Raw genomic sequence first — 18,578 nt, 5'->3', positions numbered from 1 at the left:
TTGGCCCAGCCTCAGTTTATCATGCGCAATCTCCTCTAATTAAGGAAACCGGGCTCTATTCTCTGCCCATCACCCCTGGAGACTCCATGGCAACCACAGCGTAACCTACAGCTGTTATTATGGGTGTGGGCTGTTTGGCAGGTTGGTGCTCGGTGAACAAAAAGCTGTCACCGCTCAAAAGCCAGACCAGTGATTCACTACCTGAAGCTAAGTGATGAAGAATAAAAATAAGCTTTCTGGACAAAATGTGCACATGACGCCGTGTTCGTTAAACAGGAGTGACGCACTGATCTGCGAATGTACCGGCAGCAGCAGACATTAAGGACTTACTGCACATTAGTTATGCTTTATATCTTTATTCCCTGACATACAGACTTTGCTTTGATTCCTCTGAAGCAAAACCTCCTTCTTCTGTCCTCTTGTTGATATCTCCTCACCTGTCCCTCCCCACTCTTTTTCTTTGTCTCTCATTCTACTTCCACTTTACTTTCATCCGTTCCCTTTTTTCCTCCCCCCCTTTCTTATCTTTTTCCTTTTATCACCCCCTCTCAGCTCTCTTTCCATTACTTGTCCATTTGCATCTTTCCCCTTGAGTTGACCTGAGTGTTGGATGTTGTGCGACGGTAACAGCGGAGAAGAAAGCAAGAGAGAATTACAAAAAATTTGGAATAGTTATGTGTTATTTAATGACATTTTAAATTGTTTTTTTCATGCCACTAATCATCACAGGGTGATTAGAGTAATTTGTTTTGCTTTGAAATGTAACGTCTTGTATTCCGATTGAAAAACACTTTCTTGTCGCAGTAATTCCACTGAGAGAAAAAGGGGAGAAGATAGAGCCGAGCTGCAGAAGAGGGACGCCTCAATAAATGAGCAGAAAATATAATGAAATAAAATGAATATTCCCTTCACTCAGTCTTTTCTTTTGTCACATTTTGCTTTTCTGTCTCCTCGAGGAAGAGCGCTCAGACCAGCTGAAGAAAAGAAAGAAAAAAAAACACAACCATAAAATACATTCGCTCTGCAGAATTTCACTTTGATTCAAATCAATTAGGATGCCCATTCACACTGTTAAATAGAGGTCAGAGTACATTATCATACAGTTTGTCCTAAAAAGTTTTTCTTTTTTAGAATTGCTCCATTCTCTAAACATTTTCTTCCTGGTGACTGCCGGCCACTTTAGTTCTAGTGAGGTTAGTAGGGACGCAGGATTATCTGACCAGTATAAATCATTAGACCGGCCTCCTATTTTAGAGGCTTCCTGAATCTCAGGTCCGTCTGGATTAATACAGAGCAGCTAAGAGATGACAACAAAGTTAAAAGGAGACAGAGAGAGAGCAAATCATAGGAATGTAGAGCAGAGGGCGGGGGAAGCAATATTTCAAACCTTCAAATACCTTTTTACGTCATTATCTGCTTTGCCAAATATTTTTTTTGAGGAGAAGTCTTGCTGCAGTCGTTTTTTGGAGTCAGTGTGGTCACTTGGATAGAGTTTGAATGAGGTTGGCATTTGGCACCACAAATCAGGGCTGACATCCTGCATGCTTGTTTTTTGGCTTTACAGGCAACTAAAAGAGTTAGTGAAAGGGGCAGTCATCCTTTTGACATCCATCAGGGTGTTAGTTCTAAATGATTGAAAGTCACGGTTGGTTACCAGACAGGCAGTCTAATGAAAGAAATGCTAAAAAGTCATATTATAGGAAATGTAGCAACATTTTTGGGGCTTTACCAATACTTGAAGTCAGATATTTCAGTCTGAGCTGCTTTGATTTGAATCGGATACAGTTCTTGTGTTTTAATTCAGCACTGATCTATTTCTATTTCCATATTCAACCAAGACCTTGAACTTCAGTTGCCTACACATATCCCTGCCTGATGTTTTACTGCTGCAAATTAGCTACTAAAAACTCAAAGTCAGAAAATTATTGCAGCTTCATTTAAATATTAATGAAGTGAACCTTGAAGTGCTGCGGTGCTTAAAGCATAAAAATATGAATAATTCCTCAGTTGTCATAAGCATATACTGAAACTCAGACTGAATATTATTGAAAGAAATTTAATTTGTTTGTGAGGAACTTTTACCAAACACATTGAATACACTGAATTAATTAATTAAACGTTTTTCTTAATATAATACAGTTTGTATAACCACCAGCACAATATATTGACCTCATACAAATCTGAGCGCATAGGACATAAAGTGTGCTATATATTAAACAAGACATTAAATAAATATGTGAACTCACATACATACAAACATAAATACAATTAACTTCATGACTGAATAATGTATAATGTGCAGGAATGAGGCTTTATCTGAAGACATGTTGAAACAGCGTTTAATTTGAACTCCACAAGAACGAGGACTTTTAGTAACTTATCAGTTACATGTTAAAAATGTTTCCTCGTTATTTTGGTGAAATAAAGAGCCATCTGGCACACGCGCATGACCACTATGTTTCTGTTGCAATTTATTGTAACCAATGTCAGTTCTCAGACAGAGACAGGTACAGCAGGCATGTCACCTGAAGATGAACAGAGAAGAGAGCGAAGGTATCTTCAGGTCACCAAACTTAGCAGATGAAAGGTCATTCAAAGAGTGACGCAGGGATTTACTTTTTATCCCTGGAAGGCATTCAAGGGACAGACATTCAAGGGACTGGCTGCTGTTGTGATGGATGGACGATGATCTCCCACAGTGACATTAAAGGGCACTCACTTCCTATTGAACACTCATCAATACAGGATCAATACAAAGCTCCTGCCTGCTGTTGGCTGCAGTCACTATGTCTAAATATGGACAGAGAGACAAGGGTGTGGTGTGTTAGGCTCCGGGGTGTTGGTTAGCTCAGTTGGTAGAGCAGTCGTCCCATGTACAAAGACTCTGTCCTTGCCACGACGGCCCAGGGTTTCAATCCAACCAGTGGCTCTTTCCCGCATGTCATTCCCCATCTCTCTCTCTCCCCACATTCCTGTCAATCTTCAGCTGTCTCTGTCAAATAAAACTCAAAAAGGGAAAAGAAATATCTTGGGGAAAAAAAGGAAAATAAAGAAATCTAATGAGAAAGAAAGACTCAATTCTGAACAGTTTGTACTTCTTCAAGAAAAATAAAAGAAACAAAATAAATAAGGAAATATGGAAAATAATACTATTTTGATTCAACAGTTATGAAGATATGTAATAAAATGGAAGGACACTGGAACAGATAACATAAATAAGGAAATGCAAAGGAAATAGCTAAAGAAAAAAGGAAGGCGTGGCAAGGTTGAGGCTGGAGCTGAAGGGTGCGGTGGCAGGGTGGCTTGGTGTTAAGAGAGCTCGATCCTGAAGGCAGAGAACACAGGTGAGTAATTCCGTAGGAAATCTCAAGTAACAAATTCACAAAAAGCACACAGGCCAATCTACCACGAGACGGTGACAATCTGGCAGTGAGCACACAGGAGGCCAGCCTCTAAGTACTGCTCCAGATGATGATCAGGCTCAGGCGTGTGCAGCCAGCTCCTCAGCCACCCAGCAAACCACACCTATCTCTGCCAGGAGAGCACACAGCCTCAACACACCACACCCTTGTCTCTCTGTCCATATTTAGACATAGCGACTGCAGCCAACAGCAGGCAGGAGCTTTGTATTGATCCTGTATTGATGAGTGTTCAATAGGAAGAGTGCAGTGCCCTTTAAATGTCACTGTGGGAGATCATCGTCCATCCATCACAACAGCAGCCAGTCCCTTGAATGTCTGTCCCTTGAATGCCTTTCCAGGGATAAAAAGTAAATCCCTGCGTCACCTCTTTGAATGACCTTTCATCTGCTTAAGTTTGGTGACCTGAAGATACCTTCGCTCTCTTCTCTGTTCATCTTCAGGTGACATGCCTGCTGTACTCTGTCTCTGTCTGAGAACGGACATTGGTATACAATAAATTGCAACAGAAACATAGTGACATGCAGCGTGTGCCAGATGGTTCTTTATTTCACCAAAATAACGAGGAAACATTTTTAATAAATGTAACTGATAAGTTACTAAAAGTCCTCGTTCTTGTGGAGTTCAAATTAAATGCTGTTTCAACAATGTCTTCAGATAAAGCCTCATTCCTGCACATTATACATTATTCAGTCATGAAGTATACTGTATTATGTTTGTATGTATGTGAGTTCACATATTTATTTAATGTCTTTGTTTAATATATAGGACACTTTATGTCCATATGCTGCTCAGATTTGTATGAGGTCAATATATTGTGCTGGTGGTTATACAAACTGTTATTATATTAAGATAAAACGTTTAATTAATTAATTCAGTGTATTCAATGTGTTTGGTAAAAGTTCCTTTAACAACAAATTAAATTTGCTTTCTAATAATATTCAGTCTTGAGTTTCAGTATATGCTTATGACAACTGAGGAATTATTCATATTTTTATGCTTTAAGCACTCGCAGCACTTCAAGGTTCACTTCATTAATATTTAAATGAAGCTGCAATAATTTTCTCACTTTAAGTTTTTAGTAGCTAATTTGCAGCAGTAAAACATCAGGCATGGATATGTGTAGGCAACTGAAGTTCAAGGTCTTGGTTGAATATGGAAATAGAAATAGATCAGTGCTTAATTAAAACACAAGAACTGTGGTGATTTGATTCAAATCAAAGCAGCTCAGACTGAAATATTCTGACTTCAAGTATTGGTGAAGCTCCAAAAATGTTGGCTACATTTCCTATAATATGACTTTTTAACATTTCTTTCATTAGACCTGCCTGTCTGGTAACCAACCGTGACTTTCAATCATTTAGAACTAACACCCTGATGGATGTCATAAGGATGACTGCCCCTTTCACTAACTCTTTTAGTTGCCTGTCAACCCAAAAAACAAGCATGCAGGGTGTCAGCCCTGATCTGTGGTGCCAAACGCCAACCTCATTCAACTCTATCCAAGTGCCCTTCGACCACACTGACTACAAAAAACGACTGCAGCAACGACTTCTCCTCTAAAAAAATATTTGGCAAAGCAGATTAATGACGTAAAAATGTATTTTGAAGGTTTGAAATATTGCTTCCCCGCCCTCTGCTCTACATTCCTATGATTTGCTCTCTCTCTGTCTCCTTTTAACTTTGTTGTCATCTTCTTAGCTGCTCTGTATTTAATCCAGACTGACCTGAGATTCAGGAAGCCTCTAAAAATAGGAGGCCTGGTCTAATGATTTATTACTGGTCAGATTATTCTGCGTTCTACTAACCTCACTAGAACTAAAGTGGCCGGCAGGTCACCAGGAAGAAAATGTTTAGAGAATGGAGCAAAATTCTAAAAAAGAAAAACTTTTAGGACAAACTGTATGATAATGTACTCTGACTGCTCTATTTAACAGCGTGAATGGGCATCCTAATTGAATTTGAATCAAAGTGAAATTCTGCAGAGCAAATGTATTTTTTATGGTGTTTTTTTTTTCTTTCTTCCTTTCAGCTGGTCTGAGCGCTCTTCCTCGAGGAGACAGAAAAGCAAAAATGTGACAAAAAGAAAAGACTGAGTGAAGGGAATATTCATTATTAATTCATTATTAATTTCTGCTCATTTATTGAGGCGTCCCTCTTCTGCAGCTCGGCTCTATCTTCTCCCCTTTTTTCTCTCAGTGGAATTACTCGGCAGAAAAGTGTTTTCATCCTGAATACAAGACGTTACATTTCAAAGCAAAAACAAATTACTCTAATCACCCTGTGATGATTAGTGGCATGAAAAAACACATTTAAAATGTCATTAAATAACACATAACTATTCCAAATTTTCTGTCATTTCTCTCTTGCTTTCTCCACTGTTACTGTCGCACAACATCCAACACTCAGGTCACATCAAGGGGAAAGATGCAAATGGACAAGTAATGGAAAGAGAGCTGAGAGGGGGTGATAAAAGGATAAAAAGATAAGAAAGGGGGGGAGGAAAAAAGGGAACAGATGAAAGTAAAGTGGAAGTAGAATTGAGAGACAAAGAAAAGAGTGGTGAGGGACAGGTGGGGAGATATCAACAAGAGAGACAGAAGGATGTTTTGCTTCAGAGGAATCAAAGCAAAGTCTGTATGTCAGGGAATAAAGATATAAAGCATAACTAATGTGCAGTAAGTCCTTAATGTCTGCTGCTGCCGGTACATTTGCAGATCAGTGCGTCACTCCTGTTTACAGAACACGGCGTCATGTGCACATTTTGTCCAGAAAGCTTATTTTTATTCTTCATCACTTAGCTTCAGGTAGTGAATCACTGGTCTGGCTTTTGAGCGGTGACAGCTTTTTGTTCACCGAGCACCAACCTGCCAAACAGCCCACACCCCATAATAACAGTCTGTAGGTTACGCTGTGGTTGCCATGGAGTCTCCAGGGGTGATGGGCAGAGAATAGAGCCCGGTTTCCTTAATTAGAGGAGATTGCGCATGATTAAACTGAGGCTGGGCCAAAAGACTGAAACACACACGCAGTGCAGGTAACAGTGTGGGTGGACAGTGAATGTCAAACATCCACAGTCAGTCAAATGACAGAGTCCGGATTGGTATATTTACGAGCATGTCATATTGGCTGGATTTCCAGGTGTGTATAAAGTTGTACCTGTTACCCTTTACAAAGGGTAAAATAGAGTGTTAAACCAAACAGAAAGAAAGAAAAGAGTCTTCAACAGGTGGAAAAGAAAAGAATGTAGGATAACAAAAAGACGTGACACGAAGGTGTCTGAGTGATGTCTACATTCTTCCTCTCAGGCTGCGTTCAGCTCTAACAAAATCCAGCCAGGTTGCCGAAAGCCAGAGCAAAAGAAAGAAGGGAAAGAAGAGAAGTTGTTACGTGTCGCCCCAGTTCTCAGTGGGAATTATGCTCTTGAACAACATACAACTTTTTTTGGACCTACCTACAGTAAACATCAAGGCTGTGTTTACTAGCTCCTGTCTGTATCCAAATGTGCACACAGTATATACATGATCACGTTGGAGCAGCGTCACTTCAGGGTTTATATTCAGAAATGTGTCAATAGTGCAGTGCTGACCAATCAGATCACTGATCATCAGTCCTACAGGATCCTGATGAAAATATTACAATAATGTGGAAATAAGAATAAATATTTTGATGTGTCTTTGATGTGCAAAATATTCTCTGTTTCTGCACCACCTAATAAAATAGCAAAAAGTACTCCCTGTTGTGTTAAAGACTGTCAACATTTGTTTTAGCCCTACTTTGGGAACTATTTCTAGTTTTTCTAAATCACTTTTAACTGTCGCTGAAACTGATTTTTCCTGTGCAGGTCTGAGCTTTTTATCTCGTGTCAATACTTCATTCATGGTTCTGATTCTGTGGCTTGTCACATAGCGGCTAACAAGCTGTAAACCTGAGTGGCAGGTGATAACCAGCTTCATTAAACAGGTTATTATCTAGGATCACTGATGTTCTAGTTACTGTATGAAAGTAACCCAAAGACAGAGAACAGCTGCTGATGATCTGGAGGCTGGCTGCTTGACAACTTCTGTACAGTAAATCACATTATTGTGATGTGAGCGTTGTTTGAGTAACACAGTGTGTTGGTGTTCACCTCCGACCTGCTGCTCATCAGTCCTCGTCCTGTCTGCCTCCTTTAGCTGCGCTGACTCTTTTTTATTGGCAGGTGTGTGCACACGTATACACACATGCTGTTGTTTGTTTGGTGGTACGACACATCCCTTAGTACAATGAATGCTGCCTCCACCCTGTGTAATTAAACAGAAAACTATGGAATGAACTTGGATCGAAATGTACAAACTGCAGTGTGTTGTACCTCTGTCTTTGGATGGAGACAGTTGGAGGAAGCAGAAAAGTTTTATTCTGCTTCCTCTTTCTGCTGATCCTAGAACAGATTGTTTTTTGACTCTGATGATTTCTTTTGACTTTGATTGATTGGCTTTATGATAATTTGTGCAATCAGGTGGCACTCGTCTGTGAACTAGGCACGGTGTCATCTCATTTATTAGCATTAATAGAAACAGGAAAATGTCTGATAATATGCAGCTGGTGGAAACTTCGATGAGAGAAATGGTTCAGGTATATTCCTTTGGTACCCTGATAATGAACTGTTTGAATGGAAATGAAGCACAGCACTGCTGAGCTTTGTGTAAGTTATTACAAGAAGAGAAACATTTAACCTTCCGTCTTTTCCCAGATTATATGTGGACCAGCGTCTAATATAGGACAAACATGCCGCATCTTGTGATTTATTGCCTTATGAAAGGCACAAGTTCCCAGTAAAAACCCATTGAAAAGAAAACTAAAGGTATGCGAGCTCTCCTCTGGGCATGTAAATGCTTTTTTCTACCTTTAATCTCAGTGCATTGTACACTCCCAGGAGAGAAATGCTTATCATAGTGTGGTGACGTTTTCTTTTCTTTGTGCCTTTTTTAAAATTTGTTTTATGAGAGGGTATATAATTTGCTCTATTGACACTTACAGATATAGTTTTTTGTTGAACCTACTTTATTTCTCCATTATTTTATACTCCGTTCACACACACTCTAACACAGGAGTGACCAGGAATGCAACATGCTTTCATTCCAGTAATGCAGCAGCCATTCTAACTCCTGTGTGATTAAATCATGATCACTGAAAAGAAATGATTTGTCATTGTTCAGACTGAAGTGCACATCTGTCCTTCACTGCAGCCTTTAAAGTACAAATAATGAAAAGTGCTTGAAAGTTCATTAAGAGAAAATCGCTCGGGCCATTCAGCATACAGCAAGGTGCCGAGTTTGCACTTTGCACACACACACACACACACACACACACACACACACACACACACACACACACACACACACACAGGAAACTCTCTTTCCTGGAGTTTTTGTTATGCAACTTTTTTCAAATTTTCTGGGATAAGTTGCTAATGATCATCATGATTGATGCGGAGCAATAAATTCAACAACAAATCCTGAAGTTTACAGTATCATGTCACCCTTTTTTTATCACTCCCATTCCCATCCAGGCTGTGATTGGTTAAATTCCCAAAAAAGTAGCACAGACTTGCTCATCTTGACTGGTATTGAGGACGTGACCCATCTCTCTCACCCCACAGCCAACTGGATCTCTTCCAGTGCTCCCAATGGCCGGTCCGACTGTGGTTTCTCGTCTTATCTCATTTCTCAGACTTTCTTACCTCTGCTCACTCGACCTTCTCTTCTCAGAAGTTCACTCAGTCACAGCTTTGCTTTGGCACGTCACGATGTGATTAATGGCTGCCTGGCTGGCTGCAGCTAGGTTTGTGTCAAACTCTTTATCATCATGAATAGCCAATAGATTTCCAGCGCCTCACGCTAGGCTGAAAATCAAACCCACCATTTGTTACTTGATATCACCCAATAAAGAACTGGGAATCTCAACAAAAGACACTGGTGACAGAGGAGAAACTGGTGGAATCAGCTGGGGCAGTCAAGGCCAAACTTGAAGGGGCACCGTGGCCATGGCAATCCTTGCCCCCATGATATATCTGCCCAGTATGCAATCCTTTATTTATGACACTTTGATATTTTCTTTAGGGCAATTTGGACAGTTTGGTAATTACATTTTATGCCCATGAACACCTCTTGACATTTAGAACGACACCCATAAAATTCTAATACCTTTTTACATGCAGCTGTTCACTAAATGTTCATGAGGCCCAAAGTGTTCACTCTTCATGATTAAAACATTTTATGCCTGCACTATTCCTTTGAATTCTGATATTTGTATCCAGATGAAGTTTCCTGACTTCCTCCAGCACCGTCATCAGGTCAAAAATTCAATTTGTCCAAAACGTTTTTTTCTTTACAATGCCTCACAGAGCCATTATGCAGACTCTTTATGCTTTATGAAGATGATCCCCCCCAAATACCAATTAAAAGTCATTACAGGGACGATAATTCCACACTGGTTAAAATACAAATGAGGCTAAATGGAGGGATATACAGTATAGAGCTGCTATTTATAGATAACTCATTACTGCACCAACTACAGTGTGGCCCTTTGCAATTACAGTATTAGTGCTCTGCTCAACCCACTGAAGGAAAAACAGGCTAAAGACAGAGAGTGTGTGTGTGTGTGTGTATGTGTGTGTGTGTGTGTGTGTGTGTGTGTGTGTGTGTGTGTGTGTGTGTGTGTGTTTTCCCCCGCATTCACGCGTCGCCCGGCCTCTGCACGTGCGTGCATTGCGACACCCCTCACGAGATGAGAGTGTCCTTGTGGTGTCATTTATTTTATTCACCACAGTAAAAGTGGATTTACTCTGTCTTAACTGCTGAACCGCGCTGCAATCACGCTCGTGTTTGGCTGCATCTGGAGTGACAGATTTATTATTGCTTTATTCTTCACAGTTTAAGTCACAGCTCTGCGGATCTGTCGTCTGTCTGGGTGACGGAGGCGCTCACCATCTCTCTCTCTCACTTCCTTCCCTCGCTCTCTCTTCCTCGTTCCTTCAGATTTAGGTTGTCATAACTGCGAGGGCTGATGGGCTGCTAATCTATAACGCCGCTGTTTCCTCTCCTCCTCTCCCTCTTTTCTTTCTCCCCCTGTGTAAGTGCAGCAGTGCTGTGTTTGCTTACTCAGCATTTTTCCTCTCCCTTTTGCTTGTTTCTCTGCATGTTCTAATGACGCTGCAGTAGTTGGGGATGTTTGGGTGCGTCCTTGTGTAAAATGTCAGCTGAGGGTCATCTGGAAGTTTCTCAGACCCGCAGGGCATAAATATTGCAAATCTGTTTGGATGACTAGATGGATGTGGCATGAAAGCTTGACCCGATATGGCGTCCCAAAAGGGCACTGCGGTGCATCACTTTGTCTGGCTGTTAGGAGAGGTGTTGGCAGTATTTTTCCTTCATTCGCCTCATATGAACCCAACAACAACCATGAACGCAAATGTCTGTTCATTACACCGTTGCACCAGTGGAGTAAACTCTTTAAAAGCTGTTTAATAAAGCACAGCGTGTCATTTAGCTCAGTTGGTAGAGCAACCGCTCCATGTACGAAGGCATAGTCCTTTCCAATGCTCAGCCCAGGGTTTGAATCCCTGTGGCTCTTTCCCGCATGTCATTCCCCATCTCTCTCTCCCCACATTCCTGTCACTCTTCAGCTGTCTTTCTTTTATCTCCCTGCAGATGGAAAGGTGTATGCGATGGGAGGTATGGGAGTCGACACAACGCCACAGGCCCTGGTGAGGGTTTATGAGCCAGAGAAGGACCAATGGCACCCGATGACCTCCATGCCAACGCCGCGGTATGGAGCCACGCCCTTCCTAAAAGAAAACAAAATCTACTTGATGGGTAGGAAACAAGATCCCATTGTCTATTTTCTCTTTTCATTTGTTGATGTCTAATTCACCAATGCTGTCTTTTTCTGTCCCAGTGGACATTTTAAACAAACACACGCTTTCAGAGTGACGTGGATTGAGTCAACCTAATGACTTGATAAAATAAAGTTAAAGACTTGTGATTTGACTTCACTTGAGACATGATGAGTCGAATAACTTGTAATGAGTTTGTTTTATGTGTTCAGTTTAAATATTAAATATAAAAAGTTAGAAAATGTTAGATGTTATCAATGTTGACATCACAAATGTGACGTTACCGGCCAGTTTGATTTTCTTGAAGTATTCTTTGTCCCACTACTTACATCTGTCTAACATAGACCAACAGTCTCACCTAAAACATGAGTTCAGGGTTTATATAGAGTGAGGACATCGGAAGCTGGTGATGGATGGCATATTTGAAGTACCTCAGGCTTTGGTGTTGTGGGACCATTTAGAACCTCTAGGCTGCTGTGATGGACACTCAGTGCTCATAGAGCTCTGAGGATAGTAACCGTGAATTTGCCCACACTTCCTAAAAGTTGTGCTTGTACGTGTTTTTGGTTTCTCTGTTTGACTTTGCTGCACATCATGTGTCTAGAGATGTGTGTGTGTGTGTGTGTGTGTGTATTGTACTCTTTTCACCCAAATCCTTTTAGCTCTGTGACTTATTCCGCCTGCTGCTTTTAGAACAGCGAGAGGAACGGATAGAAACACTGTCTTCCATCAGACTCTCTCCAGGGTCGAGCAGTCTCACAGTCTTGGTACAATATTGATCAGATGGACAGAGTTGGAGTTAAAAGCTGCTCTGCATGAGAAGAAAATGGAGGAGGTGTGTTCAGTGTGGTGCTTGTTTTTTCCCCTCAGAGCACTGTTGTCATTTTCCAAGCATTATCAGAGGCTGCATTTGTTCTCATCGTGTCTGCTTGGGGGGGTGTTATTGCTGTTATTGCTCATTGACGCTTGGTCAAAATTTCCCATCACCGCCGAGAGAGCAATTGGAATCATACGAAACAGGATCATTTTATCTCACTGAAGAAGCATTTTGCAGAGAGATAAATCCATTTCACTGCACGCAACGACACAGTTCACATTGAGCACAAAGTAGCTGTAACCTCCTGAGAGCCGGAGCTTCGGTCATTTCCATATCAGTGTTTTTCCTCACACGCTCCACCAGAGGGATAAAATAACTTCTTGCTGATGCGCAGTGGCTGAGACAGCTGAGCACTTTACACTCAACTTCACAACATGTCAGCGGGAAATATCCTGTACTTTGTACTGCACTGTCACTATGCAGAAAAAAAATGAACCAAGCCTGTGATGAGTTTATAAAAGTTATAAATGTTATAAAGTCCCAACAGTTCTAAAGTAGTTTCAATTAGCATCATTTACTCCAGCTAAACATTAAAATGCTACGGGGAGGCAACAATAATCAGATAAGATTCACAGGTGTCATTTTTATGCACAATTAACAATTATACTTTTGACACCTGAAGTACATTTTTGGTAAAACATTTTTTTTGTTAATGCAGGTTTAAAGTTCCAGTGTGTAAGATTTAGTGCCAACTAGTGGTGATGTTGCAGATTGCAACCAACTGAATACCCTTCAGTCTTCCTTCAAGATAACGGTGACTGCACAACTCTAAAAATGCAAAACGCCCTATCTGGTGTTTAAGAACAAACCTGAATATTAATAAATGACAATACTACAAAGATTAAATTTCATTTTATTTGAATTTTGTTTATTTTAACAGAGCTTGTATCTTGTATATTACTCCATAATTCAAAATATAAAGAAGATTATTACCTCATCTTTAATGTTTAAGGAACATGTAGGCAAAGTTTAAGTAGCATTTTTAAAAATTCACATTAACAATGGATGTACAGTACATGGAACTAAAAACATTACATACGACCTGTACTTGAACAGTGTGCGAACATTTGAAAAAGAAAAAAATCATAGCAGGTCCTTCATTTCATTCTGAATACAGTACAGTTCCATGTTATATGTCAGTGCGCTCCTTAAGACTGAATGGTAATATCTAACATTTACAGGTTGTCTTCAGACTCACAGCAGGGCTGAATTTAAAGGGCTGACTAGACTTGTGGCATTAACTTGTGACTACCAGCCTAAAGATTTACTGATTCTAAACCATAGGAACACGACTCTGCTGTAAGAATCTAAAGTTTAAACTTTTAAGTGTGACAGAAAAAGTCACTCTCATGGTTATGATAAAGAACCTTTTATTCCGCGTGCCTCCGCAGCACTGTCAGATGTGTTTGAGGACCCTTTTACAAGATGGCTTCATAGAATAGCATTGCACCTCAAAAATCCCAGCAGTCTCTTTGTTCTTTTTTTAGTAAGTTAAGTCAAGTTTATATTCACACCACCTGCAGTGAAAGAAGCCGGATTTTTCTTTCAGCAATCATCTATCACACTTTGACGTTAACCCTTCCCTTTCCTGCCCTCTTGATCACAGCATATGGCACGAATGTGTTCAAAGTGAGTCTGCGCAGTTGGCCATAAAGGTTTATGATGATAAATAAGGTATGTAAAGACCTCTGTAATCCTGTTCATTTTTTAAATGAGTTCAGAATGAAGAGAGTGCATCCCTCAAAATAAAGAATGTTATGAAGACATGGTTCATAAGTCTCGCGTCTACTCTTATACGTGAAATGTACATGTACATGGACTGTCACGCTATGAAGAAAATAAGTGTCTGCGGTTATTATTGTAGTTCAGTGCACTACATGGCTTCAGCTTTGCTGTCAGGAGAGGTAAGGTAAGGTTGGAGCAGTGCACAGGACAGACATATTCAATGTACACGTTATCAGTGGAGTTAGTAGGAGAGCGGATGGAACCACTCTGTAAAATTAAAAACCAACATGATCTAATAAAAATTTGCCCACAAAATGCATCCACAACTTCTGTGCAGACTAGTGAGCTAATTCATCTTGAGGTGGATGAGGCTAATGAAGCATGGGAAGTGCATGATAATGGCTGATCTTTTTTTGTTCTTTTATTATCCGTTAGTGTCATAAATTGTAGTAACAAAGTGTATAAGACTAATTGCGTGCATAATGTAGTAGATCTTACTCTTTTAGTTGCCTCACCCTACCAGTCGTCTAAAGACTCAACATTCATTTCTTCCGCTGAAGCGATTTTTGCTTTGACAGCAGATTTATTGTCAAATGACATAAGGCAAAGATAATTCGGTGAGATGAATGATTTCTGGCTGGGCCTAAATCTGAATAGTTCCTCTCAAGGTGACAAAGTTGGTGAAGCAAATGAAAGAAACTGAGTGGAAACTAAAAATAATGTCATACTTCAAAATAATAGAAGAGGAGATGAGAGGATGTCAGTTTGTTCACCAGGGATACAAAGATAGAGAAAATATTAATGTGTCTCCGAAGCTGGTAATTCCCTTTCTTTTCCACAAGGAAAGTCATTTCAAGGAAGAAAGGAAGGTGGTTATTAGTGGTGGGCCCTGAAGTTGAAACAGAAATGAATGTGAGGTGAACAGATTTTTTGGATAGAGAAATTTGGTATGAGGTGCACAGCAAAGCAGAGAGAGATGTTGTCATGCATGACTGGTTGGACACTGTGAACCAGAAGAATCACTTTTGGATATTAATAGTAGACATAATTTAAGGCAAGGTTTCTCCCCTAATTAACTTTCCTTTCAGCCGTGTTTCTTCTGCCCAAATAAATGATCACTGAAAAAAGACGTTAGTAAACGAATGAGACGGATTGGAATAAATTGAGCCATACAGGTAAAATAGTTTAGTCTGCCTTTTAGTGGAAGGGAGGTTTTCCATCTCTAAAAGTCAGAATTATATATAGAGATATTCAAACCCTGATTGGCTTATGTCTGAGTGCTGGAGCTGTGAATTAGTTTCATTAATGGGGAAACTTTTCACATCTCTGAAGATTTTAACCAGAAAAAAGAGCCAAATCCATCTAAACTTGAAACTATCGTGAGAATAGCATTCATCGGGTTCTTAACATATAGTATCAGGTTGTCTCCGCTTCGGACTTAAGCTGTGTTTTGTCTGACTGCAGGTGAGAGCAAGTATCCAGTCACGGTGATGCTCTTTGGTTGGTTTGGGACCTAATCTCCTCTAATGTGGTGGAAAGAGGCCTCAGCGCCTGGCGATCAATACTGAGCTGAGTTTGGCAGTAAATCTGCGCCATGGTTGCGCGGTTGTTGCTTTGCTTACAAGGTGCAATTTAGATAAAACTATGTGAATAACCACAAATTTTTGTGCTTTTTTTTAAATGAACGAGGAGTTGTGTGTTCTCACAGCAAGGCTAGTTGTTTCCCCCTTCTTCTAGTCCTTACACTCAGCTAAGATAATCACGTCCTGATTTACATTCTTAAAGGAATACTTCAACAATTGTTTACTTCATTCAAAAATTAACCAGGTTTCAAGCTTTGCGTTTGTGTCTGAGCACAGTGGTTACGATCCAGTGTTCCCTATGAGTAACCACTGCTGCTACAGCATTAGTTACAAACATAGTGTGACATTTGTCAGAAGCACTGACAGTAAAGAGAATGGACAGCGTATGTGTAACATCACCCACAGGTTCCTGTAGAGCTGTTTTGAAGCTCAGAATCTGACGCTGGGTGCCGCCATGTTGGTAGTCCTAAAGATCGGCAAAGACGTGGATCATTGACGGACCTGAGGTGGGCCAAATGACTCCTGGGTACTCAAACAAGCCATCTGTAATGGCACCTACCTGTCAATCAAAGCAGCCACGCTGTTGATTCTGCATAACTTTAAGCCTTAATATCATTTGAACAGGTGAGTTGTATAAAGATTCACCCTCAGTACAGCTGTCATTCCCATGGGAAATTAGCTATAGAGACCAGACCAGAAGATTTTAGTGTAGACGCTGCTAGCAGAAGAGTATTTCTTCACCTGAAAGAAGAGCAACGAACAAGACTGAAGACTTTTCAGGATGCAAAAGATCTTGTTAATCTTCACCCGACTGGCTCCTGTCAGAGTTTAATCACCTTGGTTTATTGATCCGATTGGTTGAATTGGATGGTTCTGTGTAACAAACCATCTGGTGACTCAAGTTAAAAAAATTGTTAAAAAAACAACAAACCCAGGAGCCTCTCTGCTCACATGTTAACTGGAGGTCCATGGATGGCTGATCTACAACAGTTTAATCACATTATATCACCATGTGCAGACACAATAATGTGACATTCATGCTGTTTGTTTTATAACTGGTCATTATCTCTCTCTCTCTCTCTCTCTCTGTATGTAATGTAATGTAATTCCTGTTCACTTGTTGTGTTTCTTCAGCTCCACTCTGGGGTGTATTTGGATCAGTGGGTGCCTGCACTCTCTTTGATTTATATACTGTGTGTATACAGGCTTCATACTGCTTTCAAAATCTTGTGTGTTTGTATGTGCGTGCATTCAGTCTGAACAGCAAGTGGAGGGTTATCAAAAATTCTGTGTGAATCCAACCAACCAAACTACTGCATGATGATGATGATTATGTCAATGAGAATGAGCTGAGGGACAGTCAGGGTTATGGTTAGCACCCTAGAGGTTATTTTACCATCTGTGAGGCCACCAGTGACTCACACACAAAGACGCACAGACAGACACATTATTCTGTACTCTGTACTGTTTATATACTATCAGAACTTTTAAACATTCAAGTTACAAGTATCGGTTTGGGTTTTAAATGTCAGGTATTCACACCTTGTTTAACTTCAACACAATGATACAGTGTTAAAAACTTGTCATCTTCCAGCTTCCACCTTCCAGTAAGTCAATCCCACTGGTGGAAGAAGCACTCAGATACTTTGCTGAAGTAAAAATACAAATACAAGTGTAATAAAGTACTCAGGTCCTGCATTCTAAATATGATTTAGGTCAAAGCATCATAAACACTCATCACACAGGATGGCTCCTGTCTGTCTTGTTTTGTTAGATAATATTATCGTATTATTATGGCTATATCTAAAATGTTAACTGCATTTCAGTGTTGTTGGTCGTTTTAAACAAAAAAATAATGCTCCACGGTTTGCGTGTTTACTTACTCAGGCTTTTGGGATCTGTCTGAATCTGCTGATGCTTGGGCCAAAGTCGGAAGCAACAAATCAAATGGAAATTTATACCAGTTGTTGCAGACTTAACTACTTGGTTCTGCATCGAAAAAAAGACCCCAGTCGTGTTTATTTGCCCTTTTCAAAAGCATTAAAGCAAAACAGAAAATGGTGTGTATTGTAAATGTGATATTACTAGCAGAAGCTGGCCTTTGCATTTATATACTCTGTGTTTCGTTGCACTTATTATGGTGTTTTAATAAGATAGTTGAAAACACCCTGCCCGAGCTAAACGCTAATTTATCAAATGCTCACAATGACGATGGGAATTCCATTAGTTTTGAAAAATTGAATATATTGTCATGGTTGCACAGGTTGACCCAGAATGCAGGCTCGGACAACGGTTAGAGAGAGAATGGGATTTATTGAGGTGTGGGAAGAGAGGGGAAGGAGAGGGCCTGATATGAGGTGGAGGGAATGGCTGAGGTGATGCAGTGGTGGGAACGGATGGAGGAGGCACGGAGTCTGGACTGTCTGAAGGTGGTGGATGGAGAGCAGGCAAGCAGGTGGCAGGAGGTGACGATGGTGGTGGACCTGAGCACAAGAGATCGGTGGTTAGAGTTCAGGAAAACAACAAGGAGCACAAGGAACAAGTAGTTAAAGACGGTCCGGATGCGATCTACCACAGAGGCTGAACAAACGATCTGACAAGGAGTGGGAGGAAGGCCAGGGTTTATATGCAGGTGGAGTGATGAGTTGATGGAAGGCAGGTGAGGTGAGGAACGGCAGGTGTGCTTCATTTGATGATGATCCAGGAGGCCCAGGGAAAAGTGCCACGCCCACAACACAGACAGACAAGTAAACACAACACAAGGATGGGGAAACAAGGGGAAACACAGAAACAACCACAGTCACGACTGCCATCGTGACATATATGCCTTATGATGATGAAGATGGTAGCAAAAAATGAGTGGGGTGAAGTAGTGGATCCCCAAAGCTCATTGTGTGGTAGTAATAATAGTAGTAACAATAGTAATTGTTTTGCACCGATCCACTGGCTAGACATAAGTCAGAGGATTAGGAAGTCAGTATGATTCATCCTCTGGGTACCATGAATGTACCAAATTTCATGGCAAGTCATCCATTAGTTGTTGAGCTATTTCAGTCTGGAGTGCTGAATTGATCAAAAGATCAACAGATCAACACTGC

General features: G+C 40.5%; 1 protein-coding gene across 3 annotated transcripts in view; it reads left to right on the top strand.

Moving 5' to 3' along the window:
* klhdc8b (kelch domain containing 8B) overlaps window positions 1–18,578 on the top strand; it is a 199,774-nt gene that overhangs the window by 131,309 nt on the left and 49,887 nt on the right. For all 3 annotated transcript variants that reach the window (XM_027288886.1, XM_027288885.1, XM_027288884.1), the window contains one exon: window positions 11,111–11,275. In XM_027288886.1, coding sequence (XP_027144687.1) covers window positions 11,111–11,275 — 165 coding nt within the window. The remainder of the gene's footprint in view (window positions 1–11,110; window positions 11,276–18,578) is intronic.

This window comes from Larimichthys crocea, chromosome XV (genome assembly GCF_000972845.2).
Source record: "Larimichthys crocea isolate SSNF chromosome XV, L_crocea_2.0, whole genome shotgun sequence".
In the NCBI taxonomy this organism is placed as follows: domain Eukaryota; kingdom Metazoa; phylum Chordata; class Actinopteri; family Sciaenidae; genus Larimichthys; species Larimichthys crocea.
Note: the sequence above shows the minus strand (reverse complement) of the source record. Positions and strands in the feature narration are given on the sequence as shown.